The 19,929-nt window shown below is 39.4% G+C and overlaps 1 protein-coding gene and 1 long non-coding RNA gene across 3 annotated transcripts in view; one reads left to right on the top strand and one right to left on the bottom strand.

The window, feature by feature from the left end:
- Nucleotides 1-3,726, bottom strand: part of LOC140725004 (uncharacterized) — a 16,544-nt gene extending 12,818 nt beyond the window's left edge. For both annotated transcript variants that reach the window (XR_012098235.1, XR_012098234.1), the window contains exon 1: nucleotides 3,120-3,726. This is a non-coding gene — a long non-coding RNA (uncharacterized lncRNA). The remainder of the gene's footprint in view (nucleotides 1-3,119) is intronic.
- LOC140725003 (factor associated with metabolism and energy-like) lies at nucleotides 2,966-19,929 on the top strand. The gene is made up of 4 exons (XM_073039922.1): nucleotides 2,966-3,377; nucleotides 3,939-4,021; nucleotides 7,477-7,563; nucleotides 17,099-19,929. Exons 1-4 carry the CDS (start codon nucleotides 3,173-3,175, stop codon nucleotides 17,159-17,161), a joined length of 438 nt encoding a protein of 145 aa, XP_072896023.1. The 5' UTR covers nucleotides 2,966-3,172; the 3' UTR covers nucleotides 17,162-19,929.

Genomic DNA, 19,929 nt, shown 5'->3' with positions numbered 1-19,929 from the left:
AGTACCAGAGGATATGCATTTAAGGTGAGAGGGGGTAAGTTTAAAGGCGGTATGCTGGCCAGAGTTTTCTTACACAGAGAGTAGTGGATTCCTTGGATGGGCTGTCAGGAGAAGTGATGGAAGTAAGTATAATAATGACATTAAACACCTGTAAGATAGACACATGGATATGCAGGGAATAGAGGGATATGGACCATGTATAGGCAGAAGAGAATTAGCTTAATTCAGCATCATGTCCAGCACAGACATCATGGGCTAAAAGGCCTGTTCCCGTGTTGTACTGTTCTATATCCTGAAAAGAAAAATCACTTCAGGAAGAAACTGCAAGAATAAAGTGAGAAGAGATGGCTTAAGAGGTCAATTTCAGAAGATCAGCTCCCACGACCCGGACTTCTCCAGATATAAGGGAATATTGATAATTCTCGGTTCAATCTGTTTTTGTTCATATCTACAGTATCTGCAAATCCAGTTTCACAATTTTCACCTCTCTTACTTCACTGTAATCAAACTCTTGTCACCTGCCACAAGGTCTCAAACCACATTTCCTTTAGCATCAAGGACGCTATGATCTTAATCTCTGCCTATGTTATTTTAACATGATGTGGAAAACAATTCCCACTAAAACAAATTTGCAAGATTGTGGAGAATAACCAGGAGAATGGGACTAAATTTGAAAAACTGGGACAGGAATGAAGAGCCAAATGACTTAAATGTGTGTTTTAGACAATGTACTTTGGTAATGACAGCACATCTGTAGTTGTGAACTTCCCATGAATCAGGACATTTACAAGGACAGGTGTGTAAAAAGGGCCTGAAGGATCATTGGAGACCAGAGTCACCCCAATTACAAACTAGTCCAGCTGCTACCATCCGAGAAACGGTACCGCAGCATAAAAGCCAGGACCAACAGGCTCCAGGACAGCTTCTTCCACCAGGCCATCAGACTGATGAACTCACGCTGATTTGAGTGGACTCTATATTACATTGACTGTTCTATTTATTATAAATTACGATTGCACATTGCACATTTAGATGGAGACGTAATGTAAAGATTTTTACTCCTCATGTATGTGAAAGATGTAAGAAATAAAGTCATTCAATTCACAGCTGAAATAAACCTTCAGAATGTTTAATAACTCCTAATCTCCTTGCTGTAGTAACTCTAGGTGGCAGGGATATATTACCAAACTTACAATCAGCACTGTGAAAAGTGTAAAGTAAAAGTGTGACTCACAATCACTTGTTACATTCTATTATAATTTTTGAAGGGGGCAAAACCCTGGTAAATCATATACAGTGAGATCAATTGCAGGAAATCTCAAATGAAAAACAGTTTTAGATCCACATGTCTGATTCCCAGCATTTACCATTAACAGAAATAGTTAAAGATGATGCTTCCATCACTAGAACTCCAATTTGAAATAGCTTCTTTCATTGTCAATAAGCTACTAATGGCAGGTGCTGAAAAGCCAGGCAACTATATAATGTTCTCAGATCTTGTCACAGGATTTCTTCTGCTTCATGATTGGGCTTAGGGAGAATCCACAGGGCATTTCAGAAAGAATCCAATGAACATTAACACAAAATATATGAAGAGGCAGGAGATTCGACATATGATAAAGCAATTGAAAACAGCATGAAGGTAGGTAGCAAATTTAAATTCTGATGTCAAATACCAAGACAAAACATTCCAGGAATGATGAACATGAAGTTTAGAAAACAGAAGGTCAACATGCTACCACAATGTTTTTTACTTCTGACCATAGATTAATAGATCTAATCTATAGACAATAAAGGAAATTAAATGTGTTTCCATAACTTTTGAATGTTTACAGTTATCTCTATGCAGGAAATATAGAAACAATTCAAAATCAGGCTACTGTGTGTGAAGCTTTGAGGGCATGCTTGATTAGAAAGATTTGTGTAAATGAGTCAATAAATTACAAGGTGACAGGCGAGATTTTTAGTGGCATAAACATTGGCAGATGAAATTCTTTGGCAGAGACTCTGAGAATATCCGCTGTGTATCTGTGGCCTAAAAGCATTGAACTCTTTCTTAATTGTTAGAGACTGGAGCTGTGGAAGAGCAAGTGATTACATATATAAATCACCAAAAGCTGGTACAAAAGTACCAAAATTGGTCTTTATCTCAATTGCTCTGGATTTCAAAGCTAGGTAAACAGTGGTTCAATCATATAAAGATTTAGTCTGACTCTATCTGGACCATTGCTTTCAGTATGGTCTATTAAACATATACAAGATTTTGAAGGGATCTAGTGTATTTTCAGCAGAATGAAGCCATGATTTTAAATGATAATAGATTAAGAACCATTGCATAAACTTGGTTTGAATTCCTTTGGAAATCAAGTTTTTTATAGATAAAGGTGAGAAATTTAGTGTGGTAGATACAGTAAAACTTGTGACTGGGACATGCAGAACATTACATATTGAAATTAGATGACAAGATAAGTGAAAATCTATAATACTCCCAAAATATTGTGGCTGCTGAATTAATTACAATGTTCAAGACTAATCAATAGAATTTATTAGATAGAGCCATCAAGAAAACTAGAACGATGGTGGGTAAAAGAGGTACAAAGGAGCCACGGTTCTTTTGGATCCGTTCCTGTTTCCTCAGCATTAATCGGTGGACCTTTCAGCTGGTATTTTGTTAATGAGGGTCTGTCTGGTACCCTGACTAATAGGGGTTTACTGCCCACTCAAATGTTTGATGCATTAAGAGAAAGAGCGACAGTTAATCCTTGCTCTGGAGAAGGTGGATGCACGCAGGCAGTGCGGGACATGCCTTTTAGTAGTTAACTGTTGGCAGGATAGAACAAACACTGTACTAATACAGTCCCTACTTTGCAATAGCAAAGACAGAGGTGGGCACAGAGACGAGATGCTTTACTGGGTGCTGGCAGGCGTGACCGTGGTTTGCTGCCGGGTCGCCGGTTACTTTGTCACGGGCCGCGACACCAGAGCTGGCGGCGTTGCCCGGGCAACTGGGCCAAGCCGAGAGAGGGTCATTGTTGCAGCATTCCCGCCGACTCCAATCCTCATGCCGTTCTGGATAACAAAACCCAACGTGCATGCCCACACACCCCACGGAAACTCACCAGGTGATGCGGGAGGTGCTCCGGAGTCGATGTTTTAGTCAGTCCGTGAGAAGATGGGCTTATGCTCGTCTAAGGTCTCGCACAAGGTGATCAAGGTGACGCCGGTGCCCGCAAACGAGACGGGAGGTTTGGACCAATTGCCTGGTGGGGCGGACGGGGAGCGTCTGAAACACGGCGAGCAACAGGAAACTTCAGAGCCGAGGAGAAGCGACCTTCCTCCGCTGAAGGAGAGGCACGTTGCCGGCGTGCTGCGGCAAGGTGAGTGAGCCCCTGACCTCTCGCTACTTCCATTAGCTTGTCCCAGCGGATGAACCATTGTACCTGCCGGTTCTTAAACACTGCAAAACTTCAGACATTGAAGTTCACTTGCAACGAGAAACGTAAATGCGCTACTGTACCCGCGGATTTGTTAAGCATTGCAAAACTTTAGACATTGAAGTTCACTTCCAACGAAATGTTTACAGAAGGTGAAAGAAAAGTATGAAGACCACATTTAGTTAGTTGTAATTTATTTTTTGTGTTGTATTACTGATGATCAATCTGTCCTGCAAATAACTACTTTGTGCATGCGGCGGACATTCGGGCTCGGTTGACATCTTTTTCCAGTTCAGTACAATCTCCCCTGGATCGCGGAACGCACAGATTAGTTAATATTTACTTGGGGTGCGTATAAATTTGTTAATTATTAAACAGATTTGCACATTGATGTGGTTTCCTTAGCCATAATCCGAGAAATCATAATTTCTGTGTTATTAATGTTTGACAGGAGATTCCAAAAAGATAAGTTTGCCTCTTTGCCAATTGTCTCCATCTTTTTAGTACCCAGGCCCATCTCGTTTGATGTTAATGCGGACGACAGGGGAACCAGTATAATAAAAAATCACCCTCCTCGCAGATTTCAGGTGAGTGAGATAATCTGGGTCAAGTGTTTCGTACTTTTCGATACCTTGGGTGAGCTCCATAATAATTGTAAAGCCACCAAACCAAGGAAGTTTTGCACATTAGCCAGGACCAGATTGAAATGACATCGACTAGTTTTGTATCACTTCAGTTCTTAAAAAGATTGAAATAAAAGTCAGTGTTGCATTTATTAAATATCTTCCTATTCTCACTCTGATTTTTAATCCATACACCTAAAACTTCACTGACAGAAGAGCCTAACCTTATTGTCCTAATTTTCATTTCTGATTAAAAACGTTCTAAATATGTTCTTCAGTGGAAAACTTAAATTTTAGGACGTTTGTCTTCGTGACATCAAAATACCTGTATTCAAAGTTCTTTTTACTAGCTGTTGAACTGAGTGGATATTTGATATCTCTATGCCTAACTGTATCTGCTGTAACCCCATCACTGAGTAGGTTTCCAAAGATTTGTTATGGAATATTTTATTAGTGAGCATTTTATTTTTGTGAATTATAAAGCATTTGAATACACTCTCAATAACTTTTGCTATTGTCACTGTTACTGACCAGTCTTTTAGTGACTGGACAGCATCAGCACAGATCTTCAGGTTTGCAAAATGTAGGCACTGTCAAACCAGTAATAAGAATCCTAACTTCCATTTTAGATTGATGGCAGCCCAAGTCCACAGTTAGTTGTATCTCAATATTTTACACAGCTTCCTTATCCTTCTTTATGGTACATGAAGCTTAGAAAAATAGAGGGCTAAGGGTAACCCTAGGTAATTTCTAAAGTAAGTACATGTTCAGCACAGCATTGTGGGCCGAAGGGCCTGTATTCTGCTGTAGGTTTTCTATGTTTATCTCTATGAATAAACTCTTCTTGGGCTTCCTGCCAGGTACAGCTATTGATTTTAACCAGGGTTTCGATGTCACATTCTGCCATCTTCATCAGGGATGATGCCTAGGCATGTCTTGTCTGGTGGTATTTATACCCCATTGTCCATCTCTCCTGATGGGTTGGTCCTCATCCAATCAGGTTTCTCCTTTTCCACCTTGTTTACAATCAAATTCCAGTTCTTACTTGGAGTGAGACCTTCATCTTTGTTAAAATTCTTCTCCTCTGGATTTATTTCAATGGCTTCTTTCACCAGGCGGTCCCAAAACCCATTGGCATGGCACAGTAGTTTTGTGCAGTCAAAGTCAATCCTATGGCCATTGCGAATGCAATGTTCTGCCACTGCTGATTTCTCCGGGTGATCCAAACAGACACACCTCCTGTGCTCCTTGATTGATTACATTCCTACAGAATGGCTACAAGGTGAAAGAAATCAATCAGACCCTTAAGAGGGCTGACAGAAAAATCAAGAAACCTCCTCAGTCACTACTGCCAGTATTCCCTATAATTCAACGGTCACTGGAAGAATCACCAGGATCCTGAAGAAATACTGAATTAACATCATCCACACACCCGTAAGGAAGCTCAAATCACAGCTTATGTGATCAAAGATGACCTGGGACTCAGGATGGTTTGCGTTTACAGGATTCTTTGTGAATGCAGAGTCGCGAATATCGGCCTGACAGAACGCATGTTGGAAACCCCCATCAAGAAGCACAGGAGGTGTATCCGTGGAGAGTATTCTGAAAGGTTGCATCACTGTCTGGTATGGGGGGAAGGCTACTGCATGGGATCGAAAGAAGCTACAGAAAATTGTAAAATTAGTCAGCTCCATCTTGGGTACTAGCCTCTGTAGTATCCAAGACATCTTCAAGGAGAGGTGCCTCAGAAAGGTGATGTCCATTATTAAGGACCCCATTACCCACAACATGCCCTCTTCTCATTGTTACCATCAGGAAGGAGGTACATAATCTTGAAGGCACACACTCAGCAATTCAGGAACAGTTTCTTCCCCTCAGCCATCTGATTCCTAAATGGATATTGAACCCATGAACTCTGCCTCACTTTCATTGTTTCTGTTTTTGCATCATCTTTAATTTAACTATTTAATATACATACATAGACTTGCTGTACCTGATTTATTTATATTTTTCTATATTTTCATGTATTGCATTGCACTGATGCAAAGTTAACAAATTACACAACATATGCCAGTGATATTAAACATGATAATGATTCTATCAACAATGTCTATATATAATAAATTCTGCATATTACATATGTGGCTCATTATGCCTTGAATGTCATCACTGCTCCTGTTACCAGATTTAGAAATACTATCCAGCAGAATTCCACTATCCAAGGTGAAAAGACTTAGATTCTTTTGAAACTTTGGGCTTCCAAAGTATTTTTGAAGTTCCTTTTTAGCACAAAGTCATCCTGTTTTACAAATTCTCATTAGTTTGTTCAGTAAAAAACTTATTGTTTTGAAGAACCAGTTGTTCAAATGAGGACACTTGATGGGTTGGCCCAGCATGCTGAAAGGAGACATTGGTAAAATCAGAGCCATAATATTCAACAGCAACAGTACACAAGAATTCAAGCTTGGAAGGCCCCTTCCCATGTGAAAGGGAAAGGGGTGTGTCTGGAGTCTCAATAGAAAGTGAATGAACATTCTACACTGGTTTCAATATTTGGTAACTTTTCCATTTCTAGTTAAGAATAGTTCCACATAAAATTGACCTGTAATACTAGGTACTGATTTTACTTGTGTGTGATGTGCACTTCCATAGTGCCAAGGTATTTGAAGTTTGTATTCGCATATGAGGAATGTTCTATATCTTTTTCATCTGCTCTGCATTATTTACCTGAGAAAGTGAGGTCAGGTCACCACTGGATTCAGAATCTCATGTTCTGAAGTGGGTGGACTGTCCTCTCCTATATCCTGAATTGATTGGTATCCTATTGGTGATCCAATTCTTATTTCCAAAATCCCAAATAGGGGAATTCTCATCAGGGAGCCCAGTGATAACTGGAAGAGATAATACAAAAGAAATCATACAAAAATGACTGTATCTTGAGAAAACATTTTCTTAAACTTGGGGTTAAATCTGTAAAACTAATATTCCCATCAGAACTTGAAATTTTCTTTGTCCAACAACAAACAGCAATAAACACTGTAAGGCAACAATGGACAATAAATACACTGCTTACAAATTCCATAGAAGTGACATTTGGTGAATAAATACAGCCAATATTTTGTTAGCGTTACTTACAGAAGAACATAAGAAATGGGAGCAGGAGTAGGCTATCCGGTCCGTTGAGCCTATTCCGCACTTCCATAAGATCATGGTTGATCTGACCATAGACTCATCTCCACCTACCTGCCTTTTCCCCATAACCTTTAATTCCCCTACTATGCAAAAATCTATCCAACCTTGTCTTAAATATATTTACTGAGGTAGCTTCCACACAAAGAAACGATGCACTATTTTAAACATAAGCTATGCAGAAGAAAAGCTATGAACATGAGCATTTGTTTTATTATTTTACATTTCAGGGGCTTGAACCCATTAATGGTTGCACAGTGATCACATCAGAGAAACTTCTGGAGAAACAGCGAGCAGCAAATGCACACAAAGTACAGGTGAGGTATTCTGCATCAGGTGAAAATATCAAGTATCCTGCAATGATGTTTGACTTATGAAGATAATTTGATTAAGCTATGTCAAAGGCCAGGCAATGTAGACATCCGGTCTGCAAATATGGATAAGTTCTGTTTTATCTTTTACAATGGCAGACATCTGAAAATCATCCATTTCTAATAAATTAGAGAAGAGTGGAATGCAATTGTTGTATCTTCTGGGACAAATTGTGCTGTTCTGGAGATTTGACTGACCGTTTATGGATGAGAGTCACTCTTCAATCAATAAAACGATTTCCATATCAGTCATGCAATGAATGATGTCATTCCCCATGCAGTGCTCTTTTTCAGAACTATCTGGGAAATTATGTCTCATTTTTCAGTGTACTTTTTTTCTGTTGGTCACTTGCAGAACAGCATGTTTCAGCAGAGCACCTGCCTCATTGGTTTGAAGTAGTGCAAGGAATTCATAACAAGGGCTCCTTTAAATTTTATCAAGATCCCTGCTCTCCCAATGCAATGCCTGGAGATTTCTGATCTGGTGACCTACTCTTGTATCTATTTTTCGCCTCTTCACTAGGGCCCAGTCTCCAGCTACCCCTGAGATTTCATGTCTATTTATATTCTATCCATGACTTCCAACTGCAGCTGCCTGTACTATTTTTCCTACAGCCATCAGTTTCCGTGCCTAGATCTTTAATTACTGCATTGTTCCCTAGGTTTTGATTTCACTCCATTGCCCATCATTTTCTGATTGACTCTTGACCAATGGCTCATCGTTGTTAGCTCTTTCCCATATAAATATTTGTAACTGTGTACAAACCAATGATACTATTGGTATTTTGTGTGTGATACTATTAGTATGTTTGGCAGTTCATTAGTGGTCAAGCAAAATTTTATTAAGAAGGTTTGATGAACTGTCTTCTTCCACTCTGCATTCCATGTTATGAAATAAGGAAGTACTGAACTCCAGGGCTTTAACCGAATGACAATGAAGGAACATTGAGATTTGTTCTCATTGACAGATGCCAGGCAGGATAGTGAAATGATCCCCTTTTGGGATGTGGGAAGGCACGGAGACCTCCAGAGTCCCTGATGACTACAACTGCCAGAAGTGTATCCAGCTGCAGCTTCTAACAATCCACATTGAGGAACTCCAGATCATTTGGGAGGCTGAAGGGGTTGAAGGGAAGCTGATAGATAGGATATATTGAGAGGTAGTTACACAGAACGTGCAGGACACAGGAAACTGGGTGACAGTCAGGAAGGGGTTTAGGAGCCAGTGCAGAGAGCCCCTGTGGCCTTCCCCCTCAATAATTGGTATATCACTTTGAACACTGTTGCAGAGGATGAGCTAGTAGAGGAATGTCACAGCAGGAGGGTCTTTTGCACTGAGTCTGGCTCTGTGACTCAGAAGAGAATGGGGGAGAGGAGGCATGCTGTGGTGATAGGGTATTTGTTAGGGGAACAGAAAGGAGGTTCTGTTGGTGAGAATGAGTTTCCCGGTAAGTATTACAAACATGAGAAAATCTGCAGGTGCAGGAAATCCAAGCAACACACACAAAATGCTGGAGGAACTCAGTAGACCAGGCAGCATCTATGGCAAAGAGTAAACAGTTGAGTTTCAGGCTGTGACCCTTCAACCAGTCCAGATGAACTGTCTCAGCCCGAAACTCTTCATCTGTTTACCCTTTTGACTGTTCACTCTTTTCCATAGATGCTGCTTGGCGTGCTGAGTCCCGGATGGTATGTTGCCTTCCGGGTGCCAGTGTTTTGGGACATCTTGGACCAAGTCCTCAGCATTCTTAAATGTGAGGGTGAACAGCCAGAGTTCATGGTCCATGTAGGTACTAACGGCATGGGTAGGACATGTGAAGAGTTTCTGCAAAGGGAGTTCAGGGAGTTAGGTGCCAAGTTAAAGGGCAGGATGTGATCTCAGAATTGCTACCCATGCCACTTGCCAGTGAGGCCAGAATTAGGAAGGTTATACAATTGAACACATAGCTAAAGAGTTGGTTTAGGAGGGAGGACATAACATTTTTGGATCATCGGGCTCTTTTCCAGGGAAGATAGGTCCTGTACAGAAGGGATGGTTTACACCTGAACTGGAGGGTGCCTACAATCCTAGCAGGAAGGTTTGCTAATGCTGCATGGTGCGGTTTAAACTAGAGTTGCATGGCGATTGAAACCAGAGTGCAGGAACAGTTAGTGAAGAGGTTGCAGAGACAGATGTCGTTAAGATCTCAGACACAGTCAGGAATCAAGGTTGAGCATGGTTCAACTAATGCCCTGAGCTGCCTATATTTCAACACAAGAAGAATTGTAGGAAAGGCGGATGAGCTCAGAGCATGGATCAACATCTGGAATTATGATGTTGTAGCCATTAGTGATACTTGCTTGCAGGAAGGGCAGGACTGGCAGTTCAATATTCCAGGGTTCCGTTGTTTTAGACGTGACAGAGTGGGAAGGTTTAAAGGAGGAAGGGTTGCTTTAATAGTCAGGGAAAATGTCATGGCAGTGCTCCGTCAGGACAGACTGAAGAACCTATCTACTGACGCATTATGACCACCCAACAGTCTGCGGAATTTAGAAGAACAAATCTGTAGAGAGATTACAAACTGTTGTAAGAAACATAAGGTTGTTATAGTGGGTGATCTTAACTTTCCACGTATTGACTGGGACCCCCACACTGTAAAAGGACTAAATGGGATAGAGTTTGTCAAATGTGGTCAGGAAAGTTTCCATAATAAGTATGTAGAAGTCCCAGTGACAGAGCGTACAATACTTGATCTGCTATTCGGGAATGAGACAGGGTAGGTGACAGAAGTTTGTTTAGGGAAACACTTTGCACCTAATGACCACAATGGCATTAGTTTCAAAGTGAATATGTGAATAGATGGGTCTGGTCTACAGGTTGAGATTCTAAATTGGAGAAAGGCCAATTTTGGTGGTATCAGAAATGATCTGGCAAGTGAGGATTGGGACAGCCTGTTTCCGGCAAAGGTATACTTGGTAAGTGAGGGGCCTTCAAATATGAGAGTAAAAAGCTTGTACATGCCCGTCATAATAAAAGGTAATGATAACAAGTGGAGGGGACCTTGGTTTTCAAGAGATATTGAGGCCCTGGCTAAGAGAAAAAGGACGTGCATAGCAGCTATAGGCAGGTACGAACAAATGAGGTGCTTATGGAGTATAAGAAATGCAAGATAACACTTATAAAAGAAACCAGGAGGACTAAAAGAAGGCATGAGGTTGCTTTAGCAGACAAGGAGCAGGAAAATCCTAAGGGATTCTACAGATATGTTAAGAGCAAAAGAACTGCAAGAGACAAAATTGGTCCCCTGTAAGTTCAAAATGGTTATTCATGTGTTGAGCCAAAACAGATGGGGAGATCTTAAATAAATATTATGCATCTTATTTACTCAGGAGACAGACACAGAGTCTGTAGAAGTGAGGCAAAGCAACATCAACTTCACGGACTCTATACAGATTACAGAGGAGGAGGTGTTTGTTATCCTGGGGCAAATCAGGGTGGATGAATCCCAGGGGCCTGACAAGGTGTTCCCTTGAACCCTACAGGAGGCAAGTACAGAAATTGGCGGGGCCCTAGCAGAGATAGTTAAATCATCTTTAGCAACAGGAGAGGTGCCAGAGGATTGGAGGATTATCAATGTTGTTCTGCTGTTTAAAAATGGCTGTAACCATAAACTAGGAAATTATAGGCCGGTGAGTCTGACATCAGTTGTGGGGAAGTTATTGGAAGGTATTCTAAGGGACCAGATATGTGAGTACATGGATAGATGTGGACTGATTAAGGATAGTCAACGTGGCTTTGTGCATGGTAGAGCATGTCTAACCAATCTTATTAGGGTTTTTCGAGGAGGTTACCAGGAAAGTGGATGAAGGCAAGGCAATGGATGTGGTCTCATGGACTTTAGCAAGGCATTTGAGAAGGTCCCTCAAGGGAGGTTAGTCAAGAAGGTGCATTCATTTGGCATTCAAAATGAGGTAGTAAATTGGATTAGACATTGGCTTTGTGGGAGAAGACAGAGAGTAGTTGTAGATGGTTGCCTCTTTGACTGGAGGGAGTGCTGCAGGGATCACTGCTGGGTCCATTGTTGTTTGTCATCATTATCAATGACTTGGATGAAAAAGTGATTAACTGGATCAGCAAATTTATGGATGACACCAAGATTGGGAGTGTAGTGGACAGTGAGGAAGGCTATGGCTTGCAGAGGGATCTGCGTTAGCTGGAAAAATAGCAGGTGGAATTTAATGCAGAGAAGTGCAAGATTTTTGCACTTTAATAGGACCAGCCAGGATAGATCTTACATTGTGAATGGTAGGGGACTGAGGAGTATGTTAGAAAAAAGGGATCTGTGAATACAGGCCCATAATGTGTTGAAAGTGGTGTTACAGGTAGATAGGGTCATAAAGAAAGCTTTGAAACATTGGCTTTCATAAATCAATATATTGGGTACAGGAGATGAGATGTTATGTGAAGTTGCATAAGACATTGGTGAGGCCTAATTCAGAGTATTGTGTGCAGTTTTGGTCACCTATCTACAGGAAAGATGTAAATAAGGTTTAAAGAGTACTGAGAAAGTTTATAAGTAACTGCTGGCTCTGGAGGACCTGAGTTATAAGGAAAGATTGAATAGGTTATGACTGTATTCCTTAGGACATAAAGACTGAGAGTAGATTTGATAGAGGTATACAAAATTATGAGGGGTATAGATAGAATAAGTGCAAGCTGGCTTTTTCCACTAGGGTTGGGTGGGACTGCAACCAGAGATCATGGGTTAAGGATGACAGGTGAAAAGTTTAAGGGGAACATGAAGAGAAACTTCTTCACTCAGAGGGTCATGAGAGTGTGGAATGAGCTGCTGGCACAAGTGGTGCATGTGAACTCGATTTCAATGTTTAAGAGAAGTTTGGGTAGGGGCATGAATGGAAAGGGTATGAAGGACAATGGTCCTGGTGCAAGTTGATGGGAATAGGCAGTTTAAGTGGTTTTGGCATGGACTAGATGGGCCAAAAAGCCCATTTCTGTGCTGTGCTTCTCTATGAAGCTTGGAAATGTGTTTGCAGGTAGAGGTATTCCCATGCTATTGCTGTCCTTAACTTTCTAAATGATAGAATTATGAGTTTGCTGGGTGCTATAGAAGAAGACTTATTAGCGTGAGGCAGTGCACTTTTATGTCCTATGTATTGCAGCCATGGTGAACTAGAGGTGGAAGCAAGGAATATTTAATCTAGTGTAGAGTTTGCTTTCAGATGGAATACTTTGTCACAAATAATCTCAAGCTCCTTAAATTGTGTTAGCTCTGCATTCAGTCAGCCAAATGGTGAGAGTTGGTCTATGGTGTATTTATGATGGGAAAGCTTGGAGAAGCAGGAGCTGAGTTGTTCATCACAGATTAACAAGCCCTTGATCTGCTTTTCTAGACCCATCAATTATTTAGATGGTCCAGATACATTTCTATTGAATGGTGACTGACAGATTAACAAAAGCAAGGTATTTGGCAAAGGTTGAATGTAAGGTGGTTAAATTTTATAAAATTGTGGCCTGGCAAAGTTGTATTTGAATATTACAAGCCACCCATCACCTTACCGAAGCAGTATCCAAACCTAACTGTGTGAAAACATTGATAGCTCTATTTTCTAAGCAGGGATTAGATTTGTATTTCTTTCATTAAAAGTTTTATGCTAACTGTTGTTCCTTAACTTATGTGATGTGAAAGTCCTGACATTGCTCCCACTACCTTCTGTTGCTTCATACTCTTTTTTTTTCCTGCTATTCTTGTGCTTCCTAGTGAGGCCTAAGCTTGCTTAATTGCTCAATCATCATGTTGTGGAGGACTCTAATAAAATGAGACATAAACCTTTCACTATTAAGCACGGTATCATTGGAACAATAAATGAAGTAGAAATATTGTCTGCCCTATATCATTGCATGGCTCTCAGTTTTGTGTCTCTTTGGACCAGCTTGTGCAGCTGGATATTCAGCAGATTTCCCAGTCTCCTAGGAGCCAGAATTTAGTGTCTGTGATATCTGCCACAAAAGACTGTAAGATAATAAACATGTCATGGCAGTTAACTAGGTATCAGGGGTTCTGCATTATTTTTCTGACTTAAAAAAGTTATAAGTCAAATAAACGTTTGAGGAATTATGCCCTCTTTAGATCTCAGAGTTTTTGTTTCATGTCCTCAAGGCAGTGAGGGTGCAATTGATGGTTCTTTGCATCCTCAACAACTCCTATGGTTGCTTTGCCTGGTACATTCTACCAGAAAAGAAGGCGATGGAGGTGGAGCTTCTTGAGTTACCATTTGCAACCTGAAAAGAAGCAGCGAGGAATGGTAACCCAGCAAAGAGTGTTGCTGGTGCCCAGCTCCAGTGATTTTGGTTCAATCCGCAGCTATGATTTTAGAGTGTTGCAGGTAGCAGAGGACCCCACTGTAGTGGAATATTCACTTTGCACACTGTGCTCAGTCTGGTCGATGTAGAATTGTTAAAGGAAATAGAATCAATTAGTGCCTTCAACTTTGTCATATTTAATCATACAGCTTCTGAGTACACTGGCAAGACTAGCATTTGTTGCCTGAATTAAGTGCTCCCAAGAAAAGTGGGGATGAGGCACTTTCTTAAACAGACAAACATTCAGTGTTGCTGCAAATGGAGTTCTACTACTTGGAACTAGTGATGATGAAGGAAAGGTGATGTGTTCTCGCATTAGAGCCTTAAGCCACTTGGAGAGAAACTTGTAGGTGGTGTTGATTTTGTCAGTGATGTACTTTTCTGAACTATCCGTGGAGTAAGTTAATATTTAGGGAGCTGGATGGGGTATTGATCAAGCTTACTGCCTAGTCCTACATGGGGTCAAGTTTTGTAGAAAACACCATCAGCTTTTGTCTTGTCTTGTCCATACTGCACCAACCGCCGCCACTGGGCTATAAGCATGCAGGAGCAGTGTGTGGTTAAGTGCCTTGCTCAAGGACACACACGCTGCCTCGGCTCAGGCTCGAACTAATGACCTTCAGATCGCCAGCCCAAAGCCTTAGCCACTTGGCCACGCACCAACATTTTTACAGTAATTTGGTGGCTTTATGTTCATCTTTGTTGATAACCAGTTACTTCAAAAATAGTTTCTAGATTATTAACTGAAAATAAATTCCACAGTCGCCCTGATGGGATTTGAATGCTAATATCTGAATGTTAGTCCAGGCCTCAGAATTGGTGGTGTAGTAACTTAACTTTGCATTATCACCAGTCAAGAGAGAACAATTTTCAGAAGTATGAGGAATAGAGTCTATGATCAGATGGGCTGTGGTTTTATCAGATTGCTCAAAGAACAATATTATCTACTCCTTTTCCTATTCCTTATGTTCCTGATTGAAGGCTTGTCAAGTCTAAAACTAACATTCAATAAGGTTTGCTGACTAGAAAATAAACTGCTCACGCACAAAATATTCTCTCTATATTATTGTCCTTTGATGTCCTGAATTGTAAATAGGATGGATTCCACAACATTTGTAGCTCAATAATATTGTACAATTGGTTCTATTTGAAATGATTAAGTAATATAAGGAAGGAGTTAGTTAACACTTTGTTGGCAGCATAGTGATACAGCTAGCAGGGCAAATCTCAAACTAGCAGAGACTAGAGTTCAGTCCTTACCATAGGTGTTGTCTTTGTGGAGTTTGTACATTCTCCCTGTAACCACATGGTTTTCCTCTGGGTGCTTCGGGTTTCTCCTACATCCCAAAGAAGTGTGGGTTTGTCACTATAAACAGTACTGATGCACCATCAATAACTCTCGGAGACGTGAGGCGAGATATAGGCTTTTATTGGCTGGAAGAAAGAACAAGCAGCAAGTGACCACCACACTACATCCTGGAGACTGAGGCCGGGGCTGTGTCTCCAATTGCCTTTATATCGGGGTCCATGGGAGGAGCCACGGTCTGTGGGAGGAGCCACAGGAGCAGTCAGCGGGGGGGCGTGTCCAGACAGGTATATGTAGTTCACCACAAGTACCGAATATGCAAGCAGGTGGTAGAATTGAGAGGAGATGTGAAGAATTTTAAAATGTGATTAATATAGAATTGATTTAAATAGATAGTTGCTGTTTTCCATGGACTTCAGGCCCCTTTCTGTACTGTATCTCTTTGTGACTCTAGGACTTTATGAATCAGTATTTTCTCATATCTCTCTGAATATGTAGTTAAAAAGTTCTTCATCAGTTGTAAATCATTTTGGTTCATCCTAAAATTGCAAATGTGCTACAGAAATGTAATTCTTTAGTTTTCTTTTGAAAGTATCTAAGATATTTGCATCAAAAATGTCCACATTTTTAGCAGTCTATCCACTGAATTTAAAAAAAATCTTTATTTTCCCCACAGGATTTAAAACAACTCTCTTATAATTCCAGTCTTTGGATTCTTCCAAAAGTGGGAACATTTTCTTCACCTACATACTATTCCATTATTCACACCAATAAAGCTCTAGTGGTCTCTCAATCTCTTTCTAATGAAAACGACCAACCTGATCAATCTTTCTCAAATGCTGAAACTTCTCAGTTCTGATGTATCTTTGTAAATCACTTTATACTTTCCTCAGTGTTTTAAACTATCTGGAGACAAGAACTGTGCAACTGTTGTAGATCTTATGCAAGTTTAACATAACTTCATGATATTAAAACTTCATGCAGCCCTGCATTAATCCTGTTTCTTTGTTGATATTTTAATTGCTTTGCTGATTTGCAGTAATCATGTGAAATTAATTTACAGATTATTTTCATGAGCTCCTTCTCATATATTATTGCCCATTCTGCTTCTTTATTTCAAAATATTCTGTTTTTCTTAACAAATTGGATCACTTCACATTTATCTTTGTTAATGTGACACATAACTGTTTAGTTCACAGTTTCTCTAATGATTTTATGAATTATGTTCCATTCTTCCTCACTATTAAATCACCTTCATATCCTTCCACCCTAAACTTGCCAAGTTCGGCACCATCTGCAGATTTTGAAATTGAGTTAAACATTAGTTTCTCAGTTGTTCCAAAGTTTTGTTCTGATTTTCTTTCTCTCCTGCATATTGGAATGCCTCAACTATGTACCAGTGCTGTGTTATCTGCTGTTTGTTCATACTTAATTATAAATTAAAAACCTTAGTTTGTCCTTCCTAGTTTTTTATGTGTGTAATATACCATCTGTACCAGAAGTTTTTACTTTTTCTTGGAATCACAAATTTCATTACAAATTCTTGAGAAAGGTATAAGGGAAAGAAAAAGCAAAGATTATAATGGTAATAAAATTGCAAGAGCTGGTGGGCTAAATTGAGAATAATTATAACTGCAGTGATTCTGAATCACCGTGCCAATTCATGTATAACAATGTAGCATAATTGGCATTTTGCATAATTTTGCAGACATACTCTTTATGTGTGTCTTAGTTTGTATTTATTTGGTCATTCAGAAGTTTATTTATATTTTCATAACAGTCATTGGTCATAGTTTATTGATTTCTCTGAACAGATAATTCACCAACATGATCAAGCGGAACTAATGATGAATTGCCAAAAGGAAACTCAAAAATAATAAACAATAAAGAAAGGATCAGAGAGCCAACATATCAAGGGGAAATGGTCAAACTAATGATCATCAAGAAGATCAACACCACATTGCAACAGAACTTAAGGACATTTTCAGTGCAGATTATGGAAAGTAAATTATTCCTTTGGATAGAATACAAAGACACTAATAAATTGTTACTTGGTCATATGGTCATATCAAAATGAACTTGGTCAATGAGTACTTGGATATACATAGAATCTTAACAGCATCAGAGTATTTCACCAATGTATTTTAAATAGTGTTGTTAATTTTCCACCCATTCCCACTCAAAATTGGACAACATGGGTAATGTTTTAGAGGATTTATATTGTAGAAATATCCATTTTGTATGATTGCTCTAAACATGTTTTCATCTTTATACATATTTGCTGGTTTAGACATATTATTCTCCCTCTCCAAGCACAAACAACTGAAATGTAGCTGAAGTCATATAAATAGCCATGTTCAAATTAATTTGCAATAAGTGTGTTAAATGTAAGTAGGTAGTCATCCTCATGAGAGAATGACGGAAGCTGTTGCTAAACAACATCTAGTTCTATTCTTAAATGTAAGTTTAAAATAAGTATAAATAATAAAAAGGCAATGTGAGGGGAAAAAGCAATTATTACTTGGGTTTTCTTAATTAAAAATAACAAAATAGTCTTTCTCCAAATAGAACTTTTGCTTTGGAATCAGATGGGTGATCATGCAATATAACCACGGGCATAATGACAAATCCTGGACTAAGCTGATTAGACTAGTGCTGAAGGTAGCTTGTGGTGTGGGCAATAGTCAAAACAACAAAATATGTGAAAATTACTGTTTGAACATAATGTAAGATGTTGAAGAACCAGAGTGGAAAAATTACTGTACATGAGACCATTTGCCCTATTGGACATGTATTAATGTTAGTTCTTCAGTTGAAGCTATCTACAGTAACCCAATGTTTCTCAAGAGTTGATTGTTTTAATTTTTAATATTATTCAATCCTTTTAAACTCCTCTCACAGCTGCAGAAATAAAGTATTTCAAAAGCTCAAAGTAAATTTATTATCAAAATACTTGTACGTTACCATATGTAACCCTGAGATTTGTTTTCTTGTGGGCATACTCAGTAAATCAATGAATCAATGAAAGACCCTACCCAACAGGGCGGAACAACAACCAATGTGCAAAAGACAACAAACTGTGCAAATACAAAAGAGAAAAAAAAAACAATAAATATCAAGAACATGAGATGAAGAGTCCTTGAAAGTGATTCCATTGGTTGAGAGAATAGTTTAATGATGGAGCATGTGAAGTTGGATGAAGTTTTCCTCGTTGGTTCAAGAGCCTGATGGTTGTGGAGTAATAACTGTTTCTGAACCTGGTAGTGTGAGTCCTGAAGCTCCTTTACTTTCATCCTGATGGCAGCAGCAAGAAGAGATCCTGACCTAGGTGGTTCTAATGTACCTTTGCAGAAATAAGTTCTTTCCAATTCTGAAAAAGAATCAAAATATTTGGCCCTTCTGTAAATCTCATTTAAAATTCTGGTAAAATGATGATGAAAGACCATGGACTAGACTGAGATCAATAAATATGGGCTCAGCCTTTCCCTTCTTGTTACTCATTCTTCAAAACTCATCATCAAATGCTCCTCATATGTTAACCTATTCATTCCTGGGATCATTTTCATAAACCACTTGGACCCTCTCCAATGTCAATACCTCCTTTCTTAGATATGGGGCCCAACGCTGCTCACAATATTCCAAATGTGGTCTGACCAATGCTTTACAAAGCCTCCACATTATATTCTTGCATTTATATTCTAGTCCTCTGGAAATGAATGCCAACATTGCTTTTGCCTTCCTTACTACTGACTCAACTTGCAAATTGATCCTGAGGGAATCCTGCACAAAGACTGCCAAGTCCTTTTGTACTCCTAATTTCTAAATTTTTCCCCATTTAGAAAATAGTCTGTGCCTTTATTCCTTCTACCAACGTGTATGACCATAGACTTCCCTACACTGTATTCCATTTGCGTATTCTCCTAATTTGTCCAAGTACTTCTACAGACTCCCTGCTTCAACACTACCTGCCTCTCCACCTATCTTTGTATCATCTGCAGACTTGGCCACAATGCCAAGGTGGAAGTAGAAGTTATTGTCATTCTGTGCTGTAATTGTTATATGATTATATGTATTCAGCTAAATGAAACAACATTCCTCTGGGATCAAGATGCAAAACACAGTACATACAATATATCACATACAACACAAATTAATGTTAACCCAATATTAACAGATAACATAAACAATATTCTGTAGATGTACAAATTGACATAAAGTGCGTATACGACATTACCCAGCCTAACGGACCTCGTTCTTATATTGTGGTACCTTTTGCCTGACTGTAATAGGTCAAATAAATTGTATGATGGATGGGAGGAGTCTTTAACAATGCAGTAGGATTGGGGTGGGGGGGTGTTTCCAGTCCCACAGAAATGTTCTGTTCCATAAAAGCACCATGGCCATGTATTTGGACTTTAATTCATAGGCTCAATTACATTAGCTGATGCTGACAATACTAACGCAATGTTGTGAGTACCTAAAAAATGTAGCTGTGATTGACTTGATTTTCATTTTGTCGATGCTGTCTATGGAGCATTTCTCCAACACAGTGCAACTGGATGTCTATAATCTACTATTAAAAGATTTTAAAGCATCATTGTATCACTTTAAAGAAATAATAAAATGGTAATATTTTGAATAATTA

This window comes from Hemitrygon akajei, chromosome 3 (genome assembly GCF_048418815.1).
Source record: "Hemitrygon akajei chromosome 3, sHemAka1.3, whole genome shotgun sequence".
NCBI classification, from domain to species: domain Eukaryota; kingdom Metazoa; phylum Chordata; class Chondrichthyes; order Myliobatiformes; family Dasyatidae; genus Hemitrygon; species Hemitrygon akajei.
Note: the sequence above shows the minus strand (reverse complement) of the source record. Positions and strands in the feature narration are given on the sequence as shown.